This window comes from Canis lupus, chromosome 36 (assembly GCF_011100685.1).
Source record: "Canis lupus familiaris isolate Mischka breed German Shepherd chromosome 36, alternate assembly UU_Cfam_GSD_1.0, whole genome shotgun sequence".
Lineage (NCBI taxonomy): Eukaryota > Metazoa > Chordata > Mammalia > Carnivora > Canidae > Canis > Canis lupus.
In genome coordinates this window covers 15,492,414-15,519,975 of record NC_049257.1, presented here as the reverse complement: position 1 = coordinate 15,519,975, position 27,562 = coordinate 15,492,414, and the positions used below count along the sequence as shown (strand labels likewise).

The 27,562-nt window shown below is 40.0% G+C and overlaps 1 protein-coding gene across 14 annotated transcripts in view; it reads right to left on the bottom strand.

The window, feature by feature from the left end:
- Positions 1-27,562, bottom strand: part of MYO3B (myosin IIIB) — a 430,360-nt gene that overhangs the window by 20,409 nt on the left and 382,389 nt on the right. For 5 of the 14 annotated variants that reach the window (XM_038584795.1, XM_038584797.1, XM_038584796.1 and 2 more), the window contains 4 exons: positions 10,717-10,823; positions 10,296-10,342; positions 9,300-9,470; positions 5,371-5,512 (listed from right to left, as the gene is read on the bottom strand). In XM_038584795.1, the coding sequence (XP_038440723.1) occupies positions 9,332-9,470; positions 10,296-10,342; positions 10,717-10,823 (293 nt within the window). In that variant the 3' untranslated portion in view covers positions 5,371-5,512; positions 9,300-9,331. Of the gene's footprint in view, positions 1-4,302; positions 5,513-9,299; positions 9,471-10,295; positions 10,343-10,716; positions 10,824-19,660; positions 19,719-27,562 lie in introns of those variants that run through there. The other 9 variants (XR_005384676.1, XM_038584790.1, XM_038584792.1 and 6 more) reach the window with 5 other exon arrangements.

Here is a 27,562-nt window from a genome sequence, read left to right as displayed (position 1 = left end):
GTATTTGAGTTCTTTCCAGTTTTTGAATGGATGCTTGTATTGCGATGTATTTCCCCCTTAGGACTGCTTTTGCTGCATCCCAAAGATTTTGAATGGTTGTATCTTCATTCTCATTAGTTTCCATGAATCTTTTTAATTCTTCCTTAATTTCCTGGTTGACCCTTTTATCTTTTAGCAGGATGGTCCTTAACCTCCACGTGTTTGAGGTCCTTCCAAACTTCTTGTTGTGATTTAGTTCTAATTTCAAGGCATTATGGTCCGAGAATATGCAGGGGACAATCCCAATCTTTTGGTATCGGTTCAGACCCGATTTGTGTCCCAATATGTGGTCTATTCTGGAGAAAGTTCCATGTGCGCTTGAGAAGAATGTGTATTCAGTTGAGTTTGGATGTAAAGTTCTGTAGATATCTGTGAAATCCATCTGGTCCAGTGTATCATTTAAAGCTCTCGTTTCTTTGGAGATGTTGTGCTTAGAAGACCTATCGAGTATAGAAAGAGCTAGATTGAAGTCACCAAGTATAAGTGTATTATTATCTAAGTATTTCTTCACTTTGGTTAATAATTGATTTATATATTTGGCAGCTCCCACATTCGGGGCATATATATTGAGGATTGTTAAGTCCTCTTGTTGAATAGATCCTTTAAGTATGATATAGTGTCCCTCTTCATCTCTCACTACAGTCTTTGGGGTAAATTTTAGTTTATCTGATATAAGGATGGCTACCCCTGCTTTCTTTTGAGGACCATTCGAATGGTAAATGGTTCTCCAACCTTTTATTTTCAGGCTGTAGGTGTCCTTCTGTCTAAAATGAGTCTCTTGTAGACAGCAAATAGATGGGTCCTGCTTTTTTATCCAGTCTGAAACCCTGCGCCTTTTGATGGGGTCATTAAGCCCGTTCACATTCAGAGTTACTATTGAGAGATATGAGTTTAGTGTCATCATGATATCTATTCAGTCTTTGTTTTTGTGGACTGTTCCACTGAACTTCTTCTTAAAGGGGAATTTTAAGAGTCCCCCTTAAAATTTCTTGCAGAGCTGGTTTGGAGGTCACATATTCTTTTAGTTGCTGTCTGTCTTGGAAGCTCTTTATCTCTCCTTCCATTTTGAATGAGAGCCTTGCTGGATAAAGTATTCTTGGTTGCATGTTCTTTTCATTTAGGACCCTGAATATATCCTGCCAGCCCTTTCTGGCCTGCCAGGTCTCTGTGGAGAGGTCTGCTGTTACCCTAATACTCCTCCCCATAAAAGTCAGGGATTTCTTGTCTCTTGCTGCTTTAAGGATCTTCTCCTTATCTTTGGAATTTGCAAGCTTCACAATTAAATGTCGAGGTGTTGAACGGTTTTTATTGATTTTAGGGGGGGATCTCTCTATTTCCTGGATCTGAATGCCTGTTTCCCTTCCCAGATGAGGAAAGTTTTCAGCTAGAATTTGTTCAAATACATATTCTGGCCCTCTGTCCCTTTCGGCGCCCTCGGGAACCCCAATTAAACGTAGGTTTTTCTTCCTCAGGCTGTCGTTTATTTCCCTTAATCTATCTTCATGGTCTTTTAATTGTTTGTCTCTTTTTTCCTCAGTTTCCCTCTTTGCTATCAACTTGTCTTCTATGTCACTCACCCGTTCTTCCACCTCGTTAACCCTCGTCGTTAGGACTTCTAGTTTGGATTGCATCTCATTCAATTGATTTTTAATTTCTGCCTGATTAGCTCTAAATTCTGCAGTCACGAAGTCTCTTGAGTCCTTTATGCTTTTTTCTAGAGCCACCAGTAGCTGTATAATAGTGCTTCTGAATTGGCTTTCTGACATTGAATTGTAATCCAGATTTTGTAACTCTGTGGGAGAGAGGACTGTTTCTGATTCTTTCTTTTGAGGTGAGGTTTTCCTTCTAGTCATTTTGCTCAGTGCAGAGTGGCCAAAAGCAAGTTGTATTGGGAAAAAGAGAAAAAGAGAGGAGAGAAAGAAGGAAAGAAAAGAGAAAGAGAAAAAAAAGGGGAAGAGAAAAAAAAAACGAAAGAAAAAAAAAAGAAGAAAAAGAGAAAGAAAAAGAAAGGAGAAAAAAAGGGGGGGTGGGGGAAGGAAACAAATCAAAAAGCAAAACAAAACAAAACAAAACAAAAAAAAACAAAACAAAACAACAACAAAAAAAAAACAAAAAAAAACCAAAAAAAAAAAAAAAAAAAAGAACCACAGGGGAGTATCTTCTGATTCTGTGTTCTTTAAGTCCCTTGGCTTCTCCTGGAAGTTGTCAGTCTAGCTGGTGTTCTGGGGGAGGGGCCTGTTGCGCTGATTTTCAGGTGTCAGCAGTTGGGGGAGCTGCTGTGCCCCTGCCTGGTGCAGGGCTCAGTGGGGGTTGTTTACCCCGTGAGGCCGCAGGAGGAACAGCCCCAGTGGCGGGGCCAGCTCTGCAGCCCTGGATTCAGCCCCCGCAGTAACCCCGGAGCTCTCCGTCTGCAGGGCCTGGAGGCTCCGGGGCGGGGCCGCTGATCTGCTCAGCTGGGGCAGGAGCGTCCTCGCTGTCCTGGGCCCTCCCGGCCTCTGCCTGTCCCGGGGGAGGCGGGATCCTGGGCTGTGTCCCGGCGCCCTGTGCTCCGGAGCCTGCGCTGGTGGATTCGCGCTCCCGCCCCGCAGCCCCCTCCGCGGAGCCGCCGCCCGAGCCCCTCCGAGCTGCTCCGGGTCCCGCCGTGCGCGCTGCAGCCCTTAGGGAGCTCGGTGCACTCTCCCGGGGCGCAGGTGTCTGTTACTGTCCCCGGGAGCCCTAGGGCACCCCCGCCCTCCTGGGTCCTGCTCCACCTCCCCGCGAGCCCCTTTCCCCCGGGAAGGTCGGTGCAGCTCCTGCTCCTCCGGGACGGGGCTCTCCTGTCCTGGGGACACTCGCCCCGGCCTCAGCCCGGCTCCTCGCGGGGCCCCTCCCCCTTGGAGGCCTTTGTGTCTTTCTTTTTCCCCGTCTTCCTACCTTGATAGAAGCGCGAACTCTTCTCACTGTTGCATTCCAGCTGGTCTCTCTTTAAATCTCAGGCCGAATTCATAGATTTTCAGGATAATTTGAAGGTTTTCTAGGTAGTTTGGTGGAGACAGGTGATTTGGAGACCCTGCTCTTCCGCCATCTTGCTCCTCCCCTTGTCCAGTTGCCTCTGCATTTGTATCTTTGGGGTAAATCCCCAACAGTGCAATTGCTGGGTCGTAGGGCAGGTATATTTTTAACTGTTTGAGGAACCTCCACACAGTTTTCCAGAGTGGCTGCACCAGTTCACATTCCCACCAACAGTGTATGAGGGTTCCCTTTTCTCCACATCCTCTCCAACATTTGTTGTTTCCTGCCTTGTTAATTTTCCCCATTCTCACTGGTGTGAGGTGGTATCTCATTGTGGTTTTGATTTGTATTTCCCTGATGGCAAGTGATGCAGAGCATTTTCTCATATGCATGTTGGCCATGTCTATGTCTTCCTCTGTGAGATTTCTCTTCATGTCTTTTGCCCATTTCATGATTGGATTGTTTGTTTCTTTGGTGTTGAGTTCAAGAAGTTCTTTATAGATCTTGGAAACTAGCCCTTTATCTGATATGTCATTTGCAAATATCTTCTCCCATTCTGTAGGTTGTCTTTGAGTTTTGTTGACTGTATCCTTTGCTGTGCAAAAGCTTCTTATCTTGATGAAGTCCCAATAGTTCATTTTTGCTTTTGTTTCTTTTGCCTTCGTGGATGTATCTTGCAAGAAGTTACTATGGCCGAGTTCAAAAAGGGTGTTGCCTGTGTTCTTCTCTAGGATTTTGATGGAATCTTGTCTCACATTTAGATCTTTCATCCATTTTGAGTTTATCTTTGTGTATGGTGAAAGAGAGTGGTCTAGTTTCATTCTTCTGCATGTGGATGTCCAATTTTCCCAGCACCATTTATTGAAGAGACTGTCTTTCTTCCAATGGATAGTCTTTCCTCCTTTATCGAATATTAGTTGCCCATAAAGTTCAGGGTCCACTTCTGGATTCTCTATTCTGTTCCACTGATCTATGTGTCTGTTTTTGTGCCAGTACCACACTGTCTTGATGACCACAGCTTTGTAGTACAACCTGAAATCTGGCATTGTGATGCCCCCAGATATGGTTTTCTTTTTTAAAATTCCCCTGGCTATTCGGGGTCTTTTCTGATTCCACACAAATCTTAAAATAATTTGTTCTAACTCTCTGAAGAAAGTCCATGGTATTTTGATAGGGATTGCATTAAACGTGTATATTGCCCTGGGTAACATTGACATTTTCACAATACTAATTCTGCCAATCCATGAGCATGGAATATTTTTCCATCTCTTTGTGTCTTCCTCAATTTCTTTCAGAAGTGTTCTATAGTTTTGAGGGTATAGATCCTTTACATCTTTGGTTAGGTTTATTCCTAGGTATCTTATGCTTTTGGGTGCAATTGTAAATGGGATTGACTTCAATATCATTATTAATCAGAAATATGTAAGCTAGAAATCAACAGTGAGATTCTAATGTATACCCATCAGAGTGCCCATATGAAGATGACTGAAAATAAAAAGCATTGGACAGAATATGGAACAATGGAAGCTCTTTTATGTCGCAGGTGTGACTGTAAATTGGTAAAATCACTTAGGAAAACAGTTTTATATCACCTACCAAAGTGCAGATATAGGTACCTTAGAACTCTGCAATCCTAATCCAAGGAACACAGCCAACAGAAATGCATACAAATAGACATCAAGAAACACACAACAATGTTCACAGTAGCAATGTCCAGAATAACCCCAAATTGGAAATAATTCACATTTGTCTATCAAAAGCAGAATGGCTAAGTCAATTATGCCATATTCATATACGGGAATGCTAAATAGTCTTGGAAATGAATGAACTACATTTATATTCTACAACACAGATGAATCTCATAAATGTAACACTGAATAAAAGAAACAAATCTCTAAAGATTATATACTACATGATTCCATTTATATAAAGTTCCCAGAACTTAACTGTAAGAGGCAAAATTTAACTACAGTATAAGTAGTAAAATTATAAAGAAAACCAAGGGAAGTATTCACCACAACAGTCATGAGAGTGCTTGTCTTTGGGGAGGTGAGTGATTGTGAATGGACAAGAGGGAGACTTTTAACATGCTGACAATGTTCCACTGGAACATTACTTTCTAATAATTTTTCAGACTATAGGAGTGGTTACATAGATAACTTGACTGTAGGTAGGGACAGTTACATGGATATTCACTTTTTGATAACTTATTAAGTTGAATCTTCTGATTTGTGTCCTTTTCTGTATTTGTATGACATTTAAAAAGAAAGTTAAAGTAGATGGAGGCATATCTGCAGATGAACCAAAACTAAGGAAAAACAGCAGCTCACAACATGAATACCAAGGGCTTGCAGTGAAGCTTTTAAAAATTGTTCTATTCCTAGGATGATTTCTATTTTGTCCAGGGTCAGTTATTTTGTCTTGATAGTATCTTTCAGCTTGTTGGTTTTCTTCATGTCAGGTATCCTTGCAGAGATACTTTCTAAAGTGAATGACATACAAAAATAGGTGTTTAATTATATAATTTAAAGTGTAAAAGGTAATCAACAAAAACTTAAAACATGCAATTGTAAGCACTGGAAGAAGTATGAGAATGAAGATAGAATTGAAATAAGTGCCCATCTTTCATAGAGGGGAGAGTAAATATTATTGAAAATGATAAACCAAGAAGATGGAAGTAAATTATTCACACACATGATGGAAACCAGTAAGGGAATTAGAATTAGAAATAATAAAAAATGGTTGCTTCTAGGGGGAGGGACTAAAGTAGGGACAGGGAAAAGAAGATCAATTTCCATTATAAACCCTTTACACTCTTTGATTTTTGTCTTGTTTTTGCTATGTGCATATTACATTGATAAATCTAACAGGACATTTATGAGATTCCAGGTTGCATCATTCTCATATACTTCACTTAAGACTTACTTCTTGAGTTTGTGACAATATGACCAGTCCAAGAATAAAATCTACAATATGTAGATGGTGTAGCTCCCATGGGGAGCCCAATGGGGGACCCGATCCTCAGACCCTGGGATCACACCCCAAGCCAAAGGCAGACGCTCAACCACTGAGCCACCCAGGCATCCCGAGAACCTCATTTCTGAACTACTGTTAGGAGTTATAGCTGTAGCAACGACTAATTATTGCAGAGCTTCTAAATAATAATTTTATAATTATTTGTTTCCTTTTGACTTATTTATGGAAATTTTTTTGAGATGATTTTGGAGATATTTAATTAGAGACAAGGCAGATACTTATTACATTGTACACAGACAAATTTTTACTCAACAGTTTGAAAAACAGCTAATATTAGCAAATCAAAAGTAGACAAGTCAATGATAAGAGTAAAACTTCCAAAACAAGAAATATCACCTTGCACCAGTCAGAATGGAGTGATAAGAAATAGCAAGAGTTGGCAAAAGGATGTGGAGTAAAGGGAACCCTCATGCACTGTTGCCTAGAATATAATTTGGTGCAAACACTGTGGAAAAAAGTATGGGTTTCCTCAAAAAATTAAAAATAGAAATACCATATGATCCAGTAATTCCATTCCACACTCAAAGAAAATGAAAACACCAATTTGAAAAGATCTATGCACTCCTATGTTTATTGCAGCATTATTTACAACAGCTAAGATATGGAAGCAACCTAAGCATCCATCGATAGATGAATAGGTAAAGAAGATGTAGTGTATGTGTGTGTATAAATACATATTCATACACATAATGGAATATTACCCATAAAAAAGAATGTGGTCTTGCCATTTGTGACAATATTGATGGACTGAGAGGGGTATTATGCTATGTGAAATAAATCAAAGACAGATACTGTATGATTTCACTTACATGTGGAATCTAAAAAACAAAACACACAAATGGACAAACATACAAACAAAAACCAGAAAGAGATTCATAAATAGAGGGAAAAAAACGAGTAGTTTTCAGAGAGGAGGAGGGTGGGAGGATAGGGGAAATAGGTGAAGGGGATTAAGAGATAACAAACTTCTAGACTGATTTTGGGGGAGGTGGAAGGATCAGAGGGAGAAAGAGAACCTTAAGCAGGCTCCATGCTGTGCATGGAGCCCAATGCAGGGCTTGGTCTCATGACCCTGAGATCATGACCTAAGCTGAAATCAAGAGTCACATACTTAACCAACTAAGCCGTCCAGGCAGCCCAACTTCCAGTTTTGAATAAGTCACAGAGATGAAAAGTGAAGCACAGGGAATGGAGTAAAAAATACTGTAATAATGTTGTATGGTGACAGATGGTAACTACACTTAGAGTAGTAAACATTGCATTATGCATTAAACTGTTGAACCACTATGCTGTATGACTATACTACAAAACTAAAATACTTATATTAAAATGTTAAAAATCTACACTAGGTATTTCTTTAAAGATTTTGTTTATTTATTTGAGAAAGAGAGAGAGAATGAGCAGGGAGGAGGGACAGAGGGAGAGGGAGAAGCAGACTCCTCACTGAGCAGGAAGCCTGATGTGGGGCTCAATCCCAGGAGTCTGAGATCATGACCTGGGTCAAAATCGAGTCAGATGCTTAACCTACTGAGCCACCCAGGTGCCCCTATACTAGATATTTTTTAAATAACAAAATTTATTTGTGTTTCTTCTGCTCTATTTGTGTATCTTAAGAAACATTACCTTTGGGGTGAATATGTGAGGAGAAAAAATTCAAGGTTTATTTTTTTTAAAAAGTAAAGTTTAACTATTGAATAATTAGCCTTTTCTATTTCTTTTTCTTATAAAATATAATTTCTGAGATCTTTAAATGCCTCATTTCATTATTTTATCTTTATAAAATGTACATAATTCTCCCCTCTATAACTGATAATGATTTTTTTTCTATTTCTTCTAGTTAATTTTTCTCAAAATCTGGGTACTCCCACATGTCTGATTTGCCAAGCATTTTAAAGTAAAAAAAAAAAATGTTGAGAACATCTGTTCTAAAGAAAAGGTCTTATAGGGCTTTTCACATCACACAGCAATCTCATAGATTGTTTTGCATAGAGTAGTTGCTCAAAAGATGTTTGTTGTATTGACTCATATTGAGTATTATAATAAATGGTATAACATTATTATAATAGGACTAGCCCAACCTGGAGTGAAAAATCAGAGCTTATGGTGTAAGAAAAGTGATTAATTGGGCAGCCCTGGTGGCCCAGCGGTTTAGCGCTGCATTCAACCCAGGGTGTGATCCTGGGGGCCCGGGGTCGAGTCGCACGTCAGACTTCCTGCATGGAGCCTGCTTCTCCCTCTGCCTGTGTCTCTGCCTCTCTCTCTCTCTCTCTCTCTCTCTGTGTGTGTGTCTGTCATGAATAAATAAAATCTTAAAAAAAAAGTGATTAATCATGTAGAACACAGAACTGAAAGATACTTACCTGTCACAAATGTTAGTGTGACTAAGTGAAGTTCTCCATTCACTTAAGGGCATTTACTGGATGTCCATTCTGTGCCAGGAACTACTTACTGTAGGCTCTGTGCTCACAAAGTAAGGCAAGACAAGATCCGTTGCCTACAATCACTCATAGCCTAGTGAACACTGCTGAATTCCCAGAGAATGGAAATGTACTAAACCATGTGAAATAGACTATGGCAGGTCCAAATTTTCTTTCCCTCTAACTCCTTTCTTTCCACTCCTAAGGTGATGGGAGTAAAGAGGCAAAGGCTTTAGCAAGAGAGGGGTTCATCTGCCTTACAGCAAGATTTAGGCCTCTCCTCCTAAACACAAAAAATGATCCTGTCCTTGGAGACCTTGACTAATGCACTTCCTCAGGATGGGGACACTCAGCTGCAGAACTCTGACTCTGGAAAGAGGCCTGAAGGGTTTCTCAAAGGAGGAGGGGAATGCAGGAGAGAAGTGAGGTGTAAAGGGAGGCCTGGATTTTTGCAGGGGCAAACTTTGCATGGCCTGATGTGGCAGGAAAAATAAATATCAGCATTCATGAATGGCTTATGGCGACATTATCTGTTACCCTCTTAGACACTGAGGGCACAAATGACACTTCCTGCTGTAGTGTTCAGCACTGAGACGTGTTCAGGGTCCCACAGGTACCCATGAGATGAGAAAAGGGAAAACTGCCCAGCTCAGGCTGCACTGCAGATGTGGGGAGGGCAATGAGTAGGAGAAATGGTTAGGAATCTGAACATTATTCAGTAAGGCTCAGACCCAGGCTACCGGTCCAAAGAAGCTGACCCCATTGCAGTACTTTCTTATTAAATGACAATCAGTTGATTATCATGATTGTTCTTACCCTCAACAGACATGGGGCGCAGGAAGTTCAGCTCAGTGTGGAGCAAAAGATGCTCCTTTCGAGGATGAGGAAGAAAAGAAAGGGCAGGATGGGCTGTCTTCCTCGGGAATAGAGTCCACAGGTGACAAGGATTTGTAATATTCATCTTCCCCATCAAGCACTTTGATCTGGCTGCAACAAAGAAAAGAGTTTTTAGCAGAAAAAGCGGACAAAGGCCACAGTCATCACTGGAGCAGTTGAAATTGTGTGAATATTAAGAACAGGGTTGGGTTCCCCCATGGAAGGGAAGGACAGCTTAGGGCAAGTAGCTCAGGGTCTCCTAGAACAGAGGAACTGATGTCTGATCCACAAAGCCTTTCACCTCCGGGTCACAGGCTGATCACAGGCTCAATTTAGTGGTGTCTGGAAGTTGTGATCATATTACAACTTGTCTGCCTGAATTAACTGGTCTGTCCCTGTTTGGTTCCCTCTAGATGAGAATGTTCCCTTCCTGCCCTCCTCCGGTTCTCAAACTAGTACCAGTAACCTGTGTCACTATATTCTCAGTTGCGTGGCTAACAATGAGATGAGCCACAAACTCCTTAGACAGTGTCCTCTGTCTAACCACTGGGGGAGATTTTCCTTTGTGTACCTTTAAGGCTCAGGGGCAGGGTGATGTGGGAAGAGGCCTATTTGCACTGTGTGCAATGCTCTTATTTGTGGGAGAGTTTTATACAATCTGCTACATCTGCAATTATAAGGGAAACCACAATTTCCTGGGATAATTGTGAGAAATAACATTTGCCTTGAGGTGGCAATTTCAGCCTTTTCGGACAGAATAGATTCAAGTTTTATATAGCTGCTACTGTGAAAAGTAGTTTCCAATGTCAATAATAGAGGCCATATCCCTATTTGCATATTTTTAGAAGCTTCTCTGGAAAGTTTTGCATTTTCTGTAATATCACAAAGGACCCCTTCTGTTTACAGTTGCTTAGAACTAAGAAGACAGATATTTACCCAAGTTTTCTTGGCTTCCTCTTGCTCCCTTGATATTCTAGAGTTCCCTGTGGAGAGGGCCAAGAACACACAGTCAAAGCAAAGCAGCAAGTCGTTAATTTTTAATTCAAAGTGATTTTGTGTTGAATGCAAGCAGATGCTGATAATATCAGAAGTCACAGCATAATTTTTTTGATCAAAGGGCTCAAGTGAGCCTGATGAAGCATGCATCTTGCTCGTCTTTGATAAACCACATCAATTATTCACCGTGAAGGCAGACATCCTGACATGAAAGCAACAGATAAAGAGCCTAAGCACATGTTCAAGAAGAGAGCATAAGAGAGTGGGGGTGGGGCTGGAGGGGCTGGAACAGGTATTAATAACAGAATTATTAACTGGAAACAAAGCCAGTGAAACAGCTTTATGGCCACTTTGAACTCACATTTAACTGGTTATAGTACATGGTGTCCTCAGGGCTACTCAACATTTTGGGCTGCTGACATCTTCGGCGAGGTGTTCGTTGCTTCTGTATATGACCATTTTCTGAAACTGTGATAAGACAGCAAAACTTTACTGTAAACCATCCGAGGTATTGGGAAAATTTGGGAAAAAAATGCTCTTTACATAAATGCACTTAGTGGAAACTGTGTCCCATTTTAATAGGTATGTTGGAACTCTGCTAATATTGGCAGAGATGTCATCCTAAAACACATGCACACAAATAGGAATTGCTAAGTGTAAAAACAAGGGCCATTCTAACTTTGCCTTTGTCTCTCTTAGCTAAATCAGCTGTCGAGAGTGACAGAAAACAAACTGCTTTGTCCATGCTGGTGAAGTAGAGGTTGGTGGTCAGCCTTTGTAGAGTACAGAGCCCTATCTTAGTGGGATAACTCAGGACAATGAAGGCAATCTGGGATAGTTTGCACCACATCCTACAGTGAGGGTTCAAAGACATCTGGAGCACACACACTCTTGGGTAGATGAGAAGCAAACCTTTTGGTGGGATACATTTCGGAGGGAAAATGGCTTGAACTAGTATTTACTGAAATGCTTTGAACAATACCATTGATCCATGCAATCTCTGGAGATAGTGTAAAGGAGAAGGGGAAAAGATAATTGCATGATTTCACAGAGCAGCCTCTCCGTATTAGTCCCGATTTCAGAACCCTGGACCAAGAGTGAACTGGAGATTAAAAAACCACGTGTCCAATGAAGTCATGATTTATTTCCCGTCCAAGCAGATGATTTTCATGGAATCTGCTGTCCTTTTGGCACTATATCTGAATCAGGATTTAGCAGTTCTAACCTCTTGCCAACACACATGCACATACCCCAGAGCTGCCACAGAATATTGTTCATGAATATTGTGACATTCATTGTCCAGAGAAAAGATAGCACTTTCCTCTACTGTATGTACAGCATATTCTTCCAAGGAGATTTGTCCTTGGAATCATAGTTTGATTTACTAGAGGTTCTTACTATTTAGGGAAATTCTGGGGGGAGTTTTCTAAGTAAAGAATGACTGAGCATGGACCATTCTGAATAGCAAATTATCAGTTTCCTAAGTGTGAAGTTTTGTATCTTTACTTTTCTTGAACTGGAACACATCTGTATTGAATAAGACTATAAGAACCATACAGGACTTTAGGAATCATTTATTCTAAATACCCATTTTTGGGGGGACAGGGGGAGAAAAACTGAGCCCACATATGCTGAATGACTCATCCCAGATGAAGTGGCATAGTGAGGATGCAACCCTAGACTCTTACCTCTTGTTCTAGAAGTGTTCTTTTTAAAATTATAGCATATTGTCTTTCTAACAAGAAACTATTTTATTTTTATTTTTTTGAAACTATTTTTTTGGAAGCTGAGGTCTAAGTAAAAGTAAGCTCTGTGAAAACATATTAATTAGCACAGCACGATGACGTTGCTTGCAGAGGGCTCCAGTAGTCTTTAAAGATTTCCCTGCCCACATCTTCAGGAAATCTTTGCAAAGGACAGGAATTTCAGCTCTTGCGCTAGCACTGTCCTCAGAGTACAAGGAATCCAAAATGGAAATAGGTACTTTCTAATAGTTCCAACATACCTATCTCCTGCTTGCTTTGTGAAATCCATATGCTGTGATATGGTAGAATATAAGGTACCTTGTGTCATCTCCTCTGATTTATAGATTAATGAATAGAAGTGTCTAGAGTTAAGGTTGCTGGTGTGAACACACACTGGGGATCTAACATCTATTCTCCCTTAGATTTCCTAATATTACGGGAATTCCAACCTTGGAAATGCAAAAGACTGATCTTAAATAGTTTCTGAGTTCAGCTGGAGTTCAGCCCAGTTCAGCTGGACTTCATGTAGTGTTCACATTTGATCAGAAGCTTTTATTTATATTCTCCACTGGGTATGCTTAATATAAGATGTGGCTCTCAACTTTTGCTCTTGATGAACTTGCTTTTCCATGGCTGGGTGTTTATTTTCCAGATTCTTAGTAGGAATTAAATTATTGGGTAGAATTTTCTCAATTTTAACAATTCTCCCATAAGTTAAGAAAAAAAAAAACAACTGTTGGTGTCTGATGGTATCTATAGTATACTAGAATCTACTGTAAACTGGTATCTGATATAGCATCAAATTTTAATTTTCATTATTTTAACTTAAATATCTCCATGTTTCATGATGTTCTGCAGAATGCCATAACTTCCAAGTGTTTTGCTATTGGAACAAGTCTGAGTATCACTGATATGTGATCAATAATAAGCAACCAAACAAATATTTGGGAAATGAGTCATTGTTTAAAATAAATGGATCCCTGAGTGGCTCAGTGGTTTAGCTCCTGCCTTCGGCCCAGGGCATGGTCCTGGAGTCCCGGGATCGAGTCCCACGTCAGGCTCCCTGCATGGAGCCTGTTCCTCCCTCTGCCTGTGTCTCTGCCTCTCTCTCTCTCTCTGTCTCTCATGAATAAATAAAATCTTTTAAAAAAATAAATGGTGTGGGAACAATTTGATAGTTATATGCAAAAATATGACTTGAGTATAGATCTTATAAAATTTATGCTATACGTAAGGTGCTTTGCTGGATACTGTGGGGAAAAACAAATAGAAGTAAGATAAGATCCCTGTTTTCAGTCTAGTAGAGGGCACAGAGTCTTAAGAGGTTAAGTGACTTAAAAAAAAAGTGACTTATCATAAGAGTGCTGCTGGACTCAAGTTAGTTAAAAAAAATCTAAATTGTTTACTTTTCTCAATATGCTTTTTGATTCTTGCAGGCCACAATAAATTCCAGATGACTTATATAGTTAAACATTTTAAGTATTCCTATAAAAGCCTTAAAGGGGAATGAAATAGACTATCTTAATTAACTATGCAAGAAGATATTAATGACAAGGATGAGTTCAATATTCTTATGATGGACAGTAATGAAACTAGGATGAAAGGAAATGCAACAGAAAGATAAAAACAAATTTAAAAACATAGACACAGGAAAGTCCACTATCCATAATGTGGAAAGGCTGAAGCAAGAGAAAGATGGAGAAATATTTATAACATGTTGAAATACAATTAATGAAATGAGATAATGAAAAATACTTAGCCATCCTGACAAAGAGCTTCAACTAAAACAACTACTACTGCCTTTCTATTAATTAGGATAAATCAAAGATCAAAAGACAATGTGGAAGTGGCCTCACATACACATGAGTCCATAAGCTCCATCTCTCCTGAAGAGCAACTTGACAATAAATAATGAAAGCTAAGCAACTTGTTCCAAGAAACATGTCCTAATGAAGAAAACCAGAAGGAGAGAAAAAGACAATGTGTATGAAGATGGGTTATGATAACACTTTTTGTAGTAGGAAAAAAAAGCTAGAAACATGATAAATATTTAATAACTAGGGAGAAGTTAACTCTGAGATATGAACATAATATCATACCATGAAAGCACAAAAAAGATAAATTTAAGGTATGCTGTTGATAGATAAAAATTCAAAATCCAGAAAGAGAAGAAAAATACAAAGCAGCATATAGAACATGTATTAACTCTAAATATGGAGGGTATTATGCTGAGTGAAGTAAGTCAATCAGAGAAGGACAAACATTATATGTTCTCATTCATTTGGGGAATATAAATAATAGTGAAAGGGAATATAAGAAAAAAAAAAGAAAGGGAATATAAGGGAAGGGAGAAGAAATGTGTGGGAAATATCAGAAAGGGAGACAGAACATAAAGACTCCTAACTCTGGGAAATGAACTAGGGGTGGTGGAAGGGGAGGAGGGCGGGGGGTGGGGGTGAATGGGTGACAGGCACTGAGGGGGGCACTTGACGGGATGAGCACTGGGTGTTATTCTGTATGTTGGTAAATTGAACACCAATAAAAAATAAATTTATTATAAAAAATATGTATGCACACTGAGAAGTTCATCATGAATTTTTTTCTTTAAAAATTAAAAGAAATCAGGATGCCTGAGTGGCTCAGTGATTAAGCATCTGCCTCTGGCTCAGGGTGTGATCCCAGGGTCCTGGGATAGAGCTCTACATCGGGCTCCCTGCAGGAAGCCTGCTTCTTTTTCTGCCTATGTCTCTGGCTCTCTCTCTGTGTGTCTCATGAATGAATGAATGAATGAATGAATAAAATCTTTTAAAAAATTAAAAGAAATCAATGAGGAATGTAGGACAAAAATTATTCTTTCTTCCAATAGATGAAGACACCATGGCTAAGAAAGCTAACTCTCAAACGTGGTAGAGTGGAAGCTGGAATCCTTATCTTTTTGACTTCTGAGCCAATAGTTTGCTTATAAGAGATACAAAACAATAGGATTATCTGGCAATTGCCAAACTAGTTCGTTTGACTAGTTTATGTAGACAAAATGGGCAATTCAAGTTTGAAGATAAACATTAGTTTATGTGTTATTTGAAGACAGTGATGTTCATATTCTGAAAGTGGCCTATTTCTATGTAAGCCAAGCCAAACTCTCCCATTTGCAGTACTCTGCGTGCTACTTCCTCACAAAGCTTTTTGAAAGTATCTTATGCCATGAGTATGTTTTAACATAGGTCTCTTTCCCTTTCAAGAATCCCTGCACCACCTTTTCCCCTTGTGCCTCTTTATTTCATATTTGAGACCTGAACACATCTTTTTCTTCTGAGTTTTCCCAGAACTTTATAGTAAACTGGAGATAAATCTGTTGCAAAATGCAAGAAATGTAAATGGCATTTCAATTAGGAGCACCAGGACAGGCATACTCCTTGCTCCCTAACCCCAAATCATCACACTGTGTGGCTGCACAACTGGCTAAGCCCTTGGTGAGAGACAAACAGCTGAATTCAGTTGATGGCATCGTTACATAACTTCAAACAACTGGTTTGGAGATTTCATATTTCAGTTCTCTTTATTGAACATGCAGGTATATCCACACTAGAGTTGCCAGATCAAATACAGAGCACCCAATTAAATTTGAATTTCAGATAAACAACCAATACTTTTTTTAATCTAATAAAATCCTGTGCAATATTCAGGACATGCTTGTATTAAAAAGTGATCAGTTATTCATTTGAAATTCAAATCTAGCTGGGTGTTCTGTACTTTTTTGTTGTTGTTAAATCTGGCAACCCTAATTCAAGCACAATTTCAAGTCACAAACAAGATCTTTTGTTTCCTTTTAGGGTCTCAGAGATGAAGAAGGAAACTATTTCCTCACTCTGACTTGCTGGGTTACAGCTATTTTGGCTACAAATACTTTTTTCACCCTTTACAAATGTGCCATTCTGATCAATTTTCTAGCAGGATCAAATGAGGAAAGGATAACTGCAAAGGAGGGTAGGATGGGGCATACAGCCCAAATATTCCCCTGCTTGATGGGACAGTATGGATTCTGGACCCCTAAGGAATGGACAGGCAGTGGGCAGGGTTCCTGGGAGGAAAATGAGGAGCATACTGGGAGAACCACAGTCCTATGTACCCTCCCGGTGGGCCCTCAGCAGGCAGGAATATGTTTTGAGTGGTTAGACTGCTGATCTGATTGCCATTTTGTGGATGAGGCATTCCCAGGGTGACTTGCCAAGTAAAACATCCCCTTGAAGCAAACAGTGTTCAGTGTTCTAGATTTACAGATGGCAAATCCCATATGGGGTTACTAGATATATCCCTGGAGCATGAAATAGCATTAGAGTTATGCAAATAACTTACAGAGCTCTATCAACTCTGTGCATAAAGGGAGGTACATCATTTCTATTACCAAAGTTCTCAGGGCAACTGGGGGGGGGGGGGGGACAGTAGCCTAGCTGTCAGCTGGATAATCTTTCTCCTCAGTGATGGTTGATCATGCCACATGGTACTCCAGTGGACACTTAATGAAATAGCCTCCAATGAGATTACTTTTTTCTGGCTCTTCTACTTACCATTTCATTTTTATGTATCAAATCTTGTTTTACAAAGTAGCTTTATCTTCATTTCATCTCATTTTGGAAAGGACACTAATCCCAAAGAGATAACAGAGACACAGGGAGAATAAGGGATTGCAAAGCATGTTAGAGGCAAAGTATAACTGAAAATTCAATTGCAAATTCCTGTGGGTCATTCTCTTTACGTTACACCAGTCGTTCAGTTTTTAGAAATGCTGGTGCCCAGATCAGGACCTAGGTGTTGATATTTAAAAACAAAAATTTCCTTGGATTGGTTATAATGTACAGCCAGGGTTGAGAGCCACTATACTAGATCACATGAAATCTTTCCTTACCAATAAGAATCACACTGGCAGAGTCTGCAATAATCTGTACTACCTTAAGAATGCTGTCTATGGAAGAATCTTCTCAACATGTTGTAAACCGCTTGTTTCTGATATACCCCGAGGCACAGGCTATTTGGGGATGCTTGGAGCCTTGACAGGGAATAGGAGGGAAGATATGATGCCCTGGGAGTTCAGATTTTCAAGTTTAAGCTATGACATAAAGGATGATTAATCTCTGTGGTTTAGCCCCCTTCCTTTTATATCTAAGTCGTCTGAGCCCAGGGAGCAGGGCCCTTCTGCTGGTCTCCCTTCAGAGACAGGACTAGAATTCAGGTCTTTTGACTCAAAATCCCAAAGTTAGGCCAGGGCCTTTACAATGATGCTTGTTCTTTCACTGAGACATTCTTGTAAGTTTTCACCTCACCATGTCTAACTTCAGGAGGGACTAAGGAATTCAGTGGGCTTTTGTAAAACACACACACAACCAGAAAGAGAGATTTTCTCCTGGGGTGCATGTAATTCAGATCTTCCTTTCTAAGATGAAAGGAAAGCTACAAATTTTCCCAGTTGCCATGTTATGTCATGAACAATCTTCTTCAAAATTGCAAAATTGCTACAAAGAAAACATCCCTGAGTTAAATTAGTGCCTGCGGAAGATGGTGGAGTTATAAATTGTCTATGTGAAATCTTCTCCTTACTAGCTAGGGAAGTGGAAATAACTTCCCCTAAAACTATTTTATAGCTCAGGGCTTGGCACACACTTAACAAATAATGAATGAATGCATAGTGACCATTCACTATTCTTAAGATCTGTTCCATCTATGTGGCCCACTCTTTGGTTCTGTCAATCAAGATATTATTGCCAAGGCTTCCAATAGGAAAGAGGGCCTTTCCTATCCTAGGACATCTCTGGGAAACTTAGTCTACCAAGGAGAGAGATGAAGCCAGCCTCTTAAAAACAAAGTTGATTAGTATTTTTTTCTTAATATCTTTTCAATATTTTTCTAGGACTATGCATTCACTTTTCTTCTTTTTCTTGAAAGATTTTATTTATTTGAGAGAGAGCAAGCACAAGCAGGAGGTAGAGGCAGAGGGTGAAGCAGACTCCTTGCTGAACAGGGAGCCAGTGGCAGGGCTCAATCCCAGGACCCTGAGATCATGACCTGAACTGAAGGCAGATGCTTAACTCACTGAGCCACTCAGGCATCCCTGCATTCACTTTTCTTTTTCTTTTTTATTTATTCATGAGAGACAAAGAGAGAGAGGCAGATACACAGGCAGAAGGAGAAGCAGGCTCCCTGCAGGGAGCCCAAGGTGGGACTCGATTCCGGGTCTCCAGGATCACACCCTGGGCCAAGGGCAGATGCTCAACTGCTGAGCCACCCAGATGCCCCTCACTTTTCTTAACAACAAAAAATTCAGTCACTTATTTGTTACTGCTTTCTCCCCCTACTTAACAAGAAAGTCATATTTTCCATATTAACCTACTTGAAAAATAGTACATTTCTTTGAGAGTTTCATTTTTTTAAGGTTTGGTTTTTAAAATAATTTCTATACCAAACATGGGGCTCAAACTTACAACCCCAAGTTCAAGAGTTGCATGCTCTACCTACTGAGCCAGTCAGGTGCCCTTGAGTTACATTTTTAAAGTAATAAATGAACATCATGTTCAAATAAATTAAGCAATAAAAAGTCCATCTTTTTTCTGCATCCCATGACCCCATCCTTAAAATAGTAGTAAATCCTGGAACCAGTTTCTTGTCTTCCTGATTGGTTTAAATGGGATCATTTTTAATAGTTGTATGGTATTTCATTTAATGAATGATGCATGATTAACCTATATCATTTCCTATATTGAGCATGAAATTTGTTTCCAATGTTTTCCTATAAGCAGTATTATAAGGAACATATCATAGTTTGGTTTTTGATAATAATCTACATTAATTTCTTAAGATAAATTCCTAGAGGTTGAATTATTGGCTAAAAGGTATATATATTCTTATAAGTTATGATTTATGGCCATTTGATTCATCCCAATTGCCATCCAGAAAGTATACAGCAAATATACTTCTAGCACCCGAACCTGAGATTTGTCCATTTCTGGAGGCCCTCACCAGCGTGGGACAGCATCTTGAAGAAAAAGTCTGATAACTGAATAGGTGAAAAATGGCACATCATTTGTATTTTGAGTTGCATTTCACTGATTACTTGAAAGGAGGATTGTCTAGCTTTTCCCTCTCCCTGTTTATTACCATCTGTGTTTCAGGATTCCTCTGGAGCTGAAAGCAGTAGCAAAGTTCATAGTTCCTGGCTGGGCCTAACCTGCATGGAACAAGCTTTGCCTGCCTGTTTGTGATGGGATGATAGATGAGAGTTCCCACTGGCTAACAGGTGTCGAGAGACCTCCTTTGAAAATTAGCATACTGTAGCAAAGCATTTCTCAAACTTCTGTCGTCATCCACCATTTTTTTGCTATATTTATGATACCTGAACTATTCTTCATGTAGCATTCTTAAAATCAAGTACTTTTTTTTCTTACTTAAACACATTTCTTTAAAAATGAATTTTTATTCACTGGTGTACTAAATGGAAAGCCAGTGTCATTTGCCACAAATAGAAGTAAATCATAAAGTAAATACAATGAAAACAAAACAGTACTATCACACCTGAACTGGTTTCTGTTGATTGTGTTTCCAACAGAATGTTCTGGGCTTCTTTAGAAGGCTTGTTAAAAAAAGAGAGGTAAGTGTGAGAGGAATTTAAGACATATTAATATAGCTACGATTTTCTCCTCAATATGAAGACTTTAAATAGAATTGAAGAAGGAGTAACCTTCTTTTACATGATTCAGTGTTACTTAAGGTTACATCCACACACTGTCTAAAATCAATTTGCAGACCACTGGAGGCCTATGTCCCACACTTTGAGAAATATCAGTGTTGTGGAAGAAAAAACCCCACAAGGTTTAGAAAAAGTACAGCATGAATCCCACCTCTAGCACTTTAATTAGAGAGTCTGAACTTGGTGATGATGACAACCCTACTAAGGTTGTGGTAAATATGTCAGATAATGTATGAAGAGAGAAAACCTGGGCACCCGAGGCAGAGTAGGTGCTCGTAAGGGGTTATCATAATTTTTGTTATGTGGAAGTGGTTCACGATCCTAGTTGCACATTAGAATCCTCTGAAGAAATTATAAAAAATACAGATGTCTTGGTCTTACCCCTGTATGTTCTAATTCAGTTAGTCAAGGGTAGGAGGACTCCAGTATTACTGCTTTTAAAAACAGCACCCCACCACCCCACCACCCCTTTTCCCCAATCCCCTTCCAGATGATTTTAACTTATAGCCAGGTTTGGAAAAACTAAGAGCTTAAACCTCTCTTAAAAACTTAGATTGATTTTGCAGATCAACTAGCTGCCATCTTAAAAAGTTGGCATGGGGTCAGAGAAGTTTCAATTGGGCAGCAGCTCCAGGAGGGTTCCTAGCATTGTTTGGTATTAGCTTTTGCACTGGAAGTTGCATCAGATGGCTTGAGCTCCAAGAAAACGCTAATTTCCCTGGACACTGGGAAAATTATTTTTCTTATTCCAAGAGAACAATTTTGCTGACCATGGAAACATTATCTCTGGTTTCCAGAGGTATGATGTTGCTCAGTGCTCTTCAGCAGGTTTTCGTATGAATGAATGACAAAGCTGAAAAGCCATTCTGACCTACTAAACTCTTTTTAAATCAGACATAAACGTAGGCAAAAGTTCTGGGGTGTTGGGAGGGTTGGAACTAGTCAAATATGTTTAAAAGGCACAAGCTTAGAATTAGTAATACAGAATCAGCAATGAGTTGCTGTTGGTTTCTTTCTTTTAGCTTTACTTTGCATAGTATATTCAGAATATACATGTTAGTATCATGTCCTATCTCTCTGCTTTTAGGAGTTTTTAAACTGCTTATTCTGAGGTCTTGCAATATTCTCTTCTAGCCAGGTGTCTTCCTGTGGAAGATGACTGACTCCTGTGGAGATGACTGACTTCGTCTGTACTGTCCCTAACCATGGCTGTTCCCTAACTTTGGCCCTGTTGGGGGCTGGGGGCAGGAATTAAGGCCAAAATGGCCACCCAATCTCTGCCCAGTGAAAAACAGTATTAATTCAGCTTTTTCAAAAGTGTCAACATGAAAAAAATCTAAGACCTGATCTGATGCTTAGCAGCCCACAATGCCAGGCGGCAGGCTGGGAGATGTCATTTCTGGAGCTCCTAATGAGATGCAAATCACCTAGTGAACTAGTCGGGAGCTAGGAAACAATGTCCTGGGTAAAAGCAGATAAAAATGGAACGAAAGAATGTCTTTGAAGATTGGAACGACATTTTAAATGCTTGAGGATATGGGACACCAGATAGTGCTGGTTTTAGTAAACTAATTGTGACTGGTTCTTTGATTCCTTATGGCAGGGGATCCTGGGGCATTCATCTCCAGCTCTGCCTTGCTCTCTAAGTTGGGGACCTGGTTCCACTTCTTGCTGTTAGTGCGCAAAGGGCAGGTCAGCAGTAGAGAAACCGACACTGGACTTGGGGTCAGAAGGCCTGGGCATAGTTTAATTTCTGGAATTTACTAGTCTGTGACCCAGGTGAACTGCTTACTTTTCTGGCTGTCATGTTTTATCTGTATGTAAAACAAGGAGTTGAACTGACAGATTGGTTTTTTGACAAAGGGTGGTGGCGTGGCACATTGCACATGTTCTTGCCCAGAGACCCTAGCTGTTATCCTTGAAGTCATGCTCCTTCCCAGTGTGCCAGTGCATGTGTGTAGTGCAAGATGTGCTCGATGAGAGTTTGTTGTGTGAAAGCAGGAAAAGAGAAAACTGTTAGCCAAGAGGCTCTTTAAGATCTCTGCCAACTTTAAGATGCTCTGATTGCAGAGTTCCAGCCACTCATTTTCAAAATGGACATAAATACTATTGACCCTATTGGCCTCATTGAAATTTAAAGAAGACCGGGATCCCTGGGTGGCGCAGCGGTTTAGCGCCTGCCTTTGGCCCAGGGCGCGATCCTGGAGACCCGGGATCGAATCCCACATCGGGCTCTCGGTGCATGGAGCCTGCTTCTCCCTCTATGTCTCTGCCTCTCTCTCTCTGTGACTATCGTAAATAAATAAAAATTAAAAAAAAAAAGACATTTAAAGAAGACCAATCAAAATACAATCAGGCTTCAGGATGAAAAGTTCTCTGTAACTATACCAGAACTTCATCATAATAGGATGCTCTTTAAATTCATTTAGAGAACAATGCTGCACAAGGGGGTGCTCATCCGAACCCCTTTCTTGGTCATTTGATTACTGATGGACTAAAAGACAACATTTAATCTCACCCAGCCTTCCCAGCTATGAACAAAAACTATAATGTACAGGTTAATACTGTACAGCTGTACAAACACCTACACGGGTTCACAAATTCTAAGATATTTTTCATGTAGTGAATAGTCATTAGCCTGATGGACTTGGTTTGGGGGAGAGTATATGCACAAATGATTGGCAACTGTGTGTGAAATTGTAAAGAATGTGAATAGAATAACAGACCCGAATGAAATCACAGGTCTGATTTTTGTTTGCATTAAACTAATGAGATGCAAAAATGGAATCAATGCAGTACTAGTGATGAAAAATTAGATTACTCTGGTTCTTTCAATTTCCAGAAACCAATAAAATAGGATGTATCTGGGGGAAATAAAATTAAGAAGAAAATAACTAATTTGGGTTATTGTCCTATTTCTGTGCTTCACTTTGGAAAAAATTTCCTTAGTACACTGTAAATTAAATTTGGTCTAACTATCCAGTACACCTTTAAGATTTATAAAAGTAGTGAGACACAGAGGTCTCATTTCTTTGCTCTGATGAAGAGTTTAGACTCTACTTCTTCCAGGTCATCTAGAACTACTAAGTTTCTTTGCCTTGTTTTCTTACAATCTGAGATGAGCTTAATGAAAATCCATTATGGAAACAATATACAGATTGACGGCTTCGCATACCCTCCCTTTCCCTTTACTCTCATGGGAGGTTATCTTGTCATGAGAAGGTCATAAGTGACATGAGTCTGTCTCTCCATAGGACTCAGGATCTCTCAACAAATTTATGTCATCAACCTTTTTTTCTGTTTAAATCCCACATCTCTGAGTCACTTGGCTAGTATAGCTATAAGCACTTTCCAGCATGTCATAAAAAAACAAACCAAGCTTAATAAATACAGTTGTTACCAGCATATCTGAAAATGGGTATCTCCTGTGTTATACAATGATTTAGGCCTTGACAAGGAAATTAATTATCATTTTCACTCAGGCTTCTTTGCAGTGACTTTGTATACTGACACATTTGAGCTGCTCTAACCACTAGTTTGACCAGGCTTAAATGACAGTTCCAGTGAATTTAATTTTAAGTTTCCAAACTAACAAATTTTAGGGGATCTATATCAGCAGTTCTCATCCCTTGGACCCTAAAGAAAACACTGTCTCAGGTATTCTGTTATCTTGGCTTAGTCAAATAAAATATTAATGATCTGAAACCTGGTAGCATTTATCTGACAATATAGGGAAAATCATATTAACAGGAGTGCTCTACTGGAGTGATCTTGGACATCCGTGATGGCGCCGGGAAACGCGCCACTACCTCTCAAAGGGCGGGAGGTCCTGGCTGACTTGGCACCTTCCCACTTCCAGCTCTCACTGCTTCTCACCCTGCATGAGATGGGGACCCAGCAGAGTGGGGTTAAATGGGTTGGGGAGCCAGTCCAGCTGGGGGTCATTAGCAATCAAGGACCAGCATTAAAAGGCAGCAGGAGACTAAGGGTCTCTGACAGGCTTGGCTCCATGCACCATCTGGAAAGAAAGAGGCTGTCAAAGCTGGATTAAAAAAAAAGAAAAAAAAAAAAAAACTTCATAAAGACCCCTTCTTGAAGAAACAAACATGAACATTGATTTCAAGGTGGGTCCTTCATTTTTGAGAGCTGGGCCAGGTAGCCACATTTTTCAGATCAATCTCTGTCCATAATGACAATTCACTGATGCCTGAGTTGGGACCAGCCCAGGAAACTCTAATGGTGTGATAGTGGCTAGTAATCAGAACATCCATGCTGGACAATGAGGCAATGGGCATGTGTGAAGCCTGAAGTGTAGGGGCAGGGCTCACACCAAATAACACATTTAGCTGTATTCTACACACTATAGTATGATCCGTAATTAAAAGGAGAAAACCAGATAGCTTTACTTAGGATGTGACCAAGTTGATCATTTATTTATTTATTTTTTCCAAGTTGATAATTTAAATTGTAATTTTTGACACAATGAAAATTTAAAAACAAACTGGGACTCACTTTCTAAGGTCATTCTAAAATAATCTGTACAAAGATTTGGCAGTCATAGATATCACATATTGCATATATCTGGTCGCTGACCAGGCTTATGTTATTAAGTTGCCTCTCTCCTTTTTTCCTTTTAGACTTTTGGGTGCCTCTCCTCCTTAACTACATATGTAAGAAAGAAAAAATGTTTAAAGTACAGAATTTTATTTCTTTTGATCATAGATTGTTAGACTTACAGAACAAAGACAACTTACAATGTGAACTTTAAGATGTATTACGATATTAATTTAGAATGAGCTGCTATTCTTATTGTAGGAATCTCTAATATTATAGTTGAATTCATAAGAGGAATTTGCATTCCAGCTCATTATTGTATGGTTTTAACATTAATCTTCAGGATATCTTTAGTTCTGAGTACAAAGCAGCCAGTGCAAGGAAAACAGCTCAGGCTTGTATTTGTTTTTGGATGGTGAATGTACTTTCCCAATATTGTTAAGAATGAACAGTAGCTAAAATTATCCTCATGAAGCTTTAGGCAAGGTTCTAGATGCCTGGGCTAGGGAAAAAGTAATGGGAAAGATCTAGGACACTATACTCTTTCAGATTTAGAGTCATGTGAGGGGGGTGGTGATGACACTGGCTGCTGATTCAGGTAGAAATCAAGGTGGTCCCAGACCAGCAGAAATGCACAATTCTCAGAGTTGAATCTCAATGATTTTTAATTATCCTATCCTAAACTTTGGATAAATTTATATCTTACTGGCCAGCCTATCAGAAATACAGTTTTAAATAAAGCTCCAGTCACAAAGAACAGAATTTAAAAAGAGACATACAAATCCCCAGAGAGAGAGAACATTGTGGGTGTAAGGCATGGATAAATCCTGTTCTTAAGGTATTCTGGTTGAGCTCAGGCTAATTTTGACAGTTCTCCCACAAGCTTTTAGTTTTCTTAGGTATATAAGTGTGACTATGTGAACATGACTTTCAAATCATGGAAACCCAGTACTGATTAGAGTTATGGGTCTCTGGGAATGGATATGAGGGGTTTATTTTAAATAGTTCAGTAAAAATATCCAAACTTGATGCCTACTGCTTAATCTCACATACAAATGTCATAAAATATTTGCACACTGGTTTAGTATGGAAGATTGTTACTCAAACTTATTCAAGTTTACTCATCTGAGAAGCAGAGAGTAGATAGAACTCAGGATTCAACAGGCACCAAAGGCCATGCCCCTTTTGTTATGGCCTATTGCTCCCCTACACTTTATTGGTGGGAGGAGTGGAAGAGTAGGGGAATTGAAGAAGAGTGGAAAAAGCTTGAAATGGATGCAGAATGGAATGAGAGTGGGTCCTGGTCTGGGACTGGTATTTGGGGTGCATTATAGGCCCAGCTAGGATGGGAGATGATTATTTTTGACTGGCACAAAACTGCCTGGGTAGGCTTTTCAGCAATAAATCTTTACAGTGCAAGGGTAGGACAGAGGAAGAAGGACTAATCTGCAGCTTGGGTATTCCACATGGTGGGCGGAAGGACCTAGTGTTTGTCAGAGTAACTGAACTCTAGGCAGGTAGAAGGGAAACCAGCAGAGCTTGGGAGACAGTGGAAAATCAGTTGAGACAGCGGTGAGAGAGCTGGAAGGAGAGGCGGTGGTACTATGGGGAACTGCTCTTGATGGGTCACTCTAGCCACGGAATTAGATGCCTGGGTGGAAAAGAGATGAAGGTAATTGGTGTGAAGGGGTAAGGAGCAGTAAAGTGTAGGAATTGGATAGGTTGGATGGCTGTGGAAAAATCTCTCTAGATGGTGGTGAGATTTGGGAATGGAGAAGATGATAAACACCCAAACACTCATTGAATGTAAAGTGACCAGGATATGGTCAGTAAACAGCGGGAACAAAGGATGATTGAAGGGAACATATATAGCAATGGCAAGTTAGCAGGATGTGGATTTTATCCCTGACCTCTCCTCCACCCCAAGGTCCTGCTGATGGGGCTCCACTCAAGACCTCAGGGGAAATGGTGGCCAGTAGAAAGGATAACTCAGAGGAGAGGAAACCCAGAAAACAATGGGATAAGCAATGACAGCATGGGGTGATTAGGGTGGCCTGAGTTTTGAGCAGTAGCCAGTGGTGACCAGCATGCAAGGCGGGCAGGAGAAAGTCAGCCTAAGTATCAAATGGAATAACCTCTGTTGTGAAGTTCCATCAGTGCCAGTGTGAACTTAGATCCCTGGCAGGTATGGAAACTAAGTGCCAGCAGGTTGAGTGGTCCAGTGCTCCAGACCATTGATTGATGAGAGGTTATTTTCATACTCCTGAAAAGTAGATACTGAGTATGGGAGTGAGATTAATAATGATTGATTTATTACCAGTAGATTAATTTGTGGGACTTAGAAAAAAAATGAGAGGGCAGAAGAAAAAGAGAAGAGAAACACTGATGACCAGGTGGGTAGAGAGAGAGGCTGGACCATGACCCTTTTTATCCCATTACCAGTTTAGTGCCATCTAGCCAGCCTGAGATGTGGCTACCACTCCCAACTGCTCTGTGGGACTCTACCCTTTGTCAAGTGAGAAGGGGGAAGAAATGAGGTACTCATGTCATGCTTGACTAAGAAGGGGTTGTTGGATGTCCTTAAGTATTATGGAATTTAACAAGGTCTCATGTTCATTTCCTAAACATGGTGTCTTCCTCATCAACAGTGCCTGCCACAAGTCTTGGTGCAGTGAGATGAGTTCAAATATCAGTTGTCATGCCATACCCAGAATCATGACTCCCTGCTAACCCCTGGCACTGCTGGTGAGTGTAAATATGTCCTTTTCTCCCTGAAGGTGAAATCTGTCCCTTACTGCTTATTCAATTTTATTCAAGTCCTATTCTGTGCCAGGCCCTGGGGATGTGGCAGTGAACAAAAGTCTTTGCCCTGAAGGAACTCACCAGTTGGTAGTGGGGGAGACATAACAAAGAATAATGAATAATATGGTATATGCTAGTAATTTATGAAGATTATTAACAACGACAAAATAATAGGGCAGGGCACAATGACTAGCCCATTATCCTTAAGGTCCTGAACCCTAATGCTACTAGACTTCCTTTCCCCAAGGTCTGATGACACTCCCACAAACCCCTGGATGCAAATATACACCACAGGTAACCTTTTCTCCACCAGGCTTCACCTGGCCAGTCATATGTTCGTTCGTTCTTTCTTTCTTTCTTTTTTTTTTTTT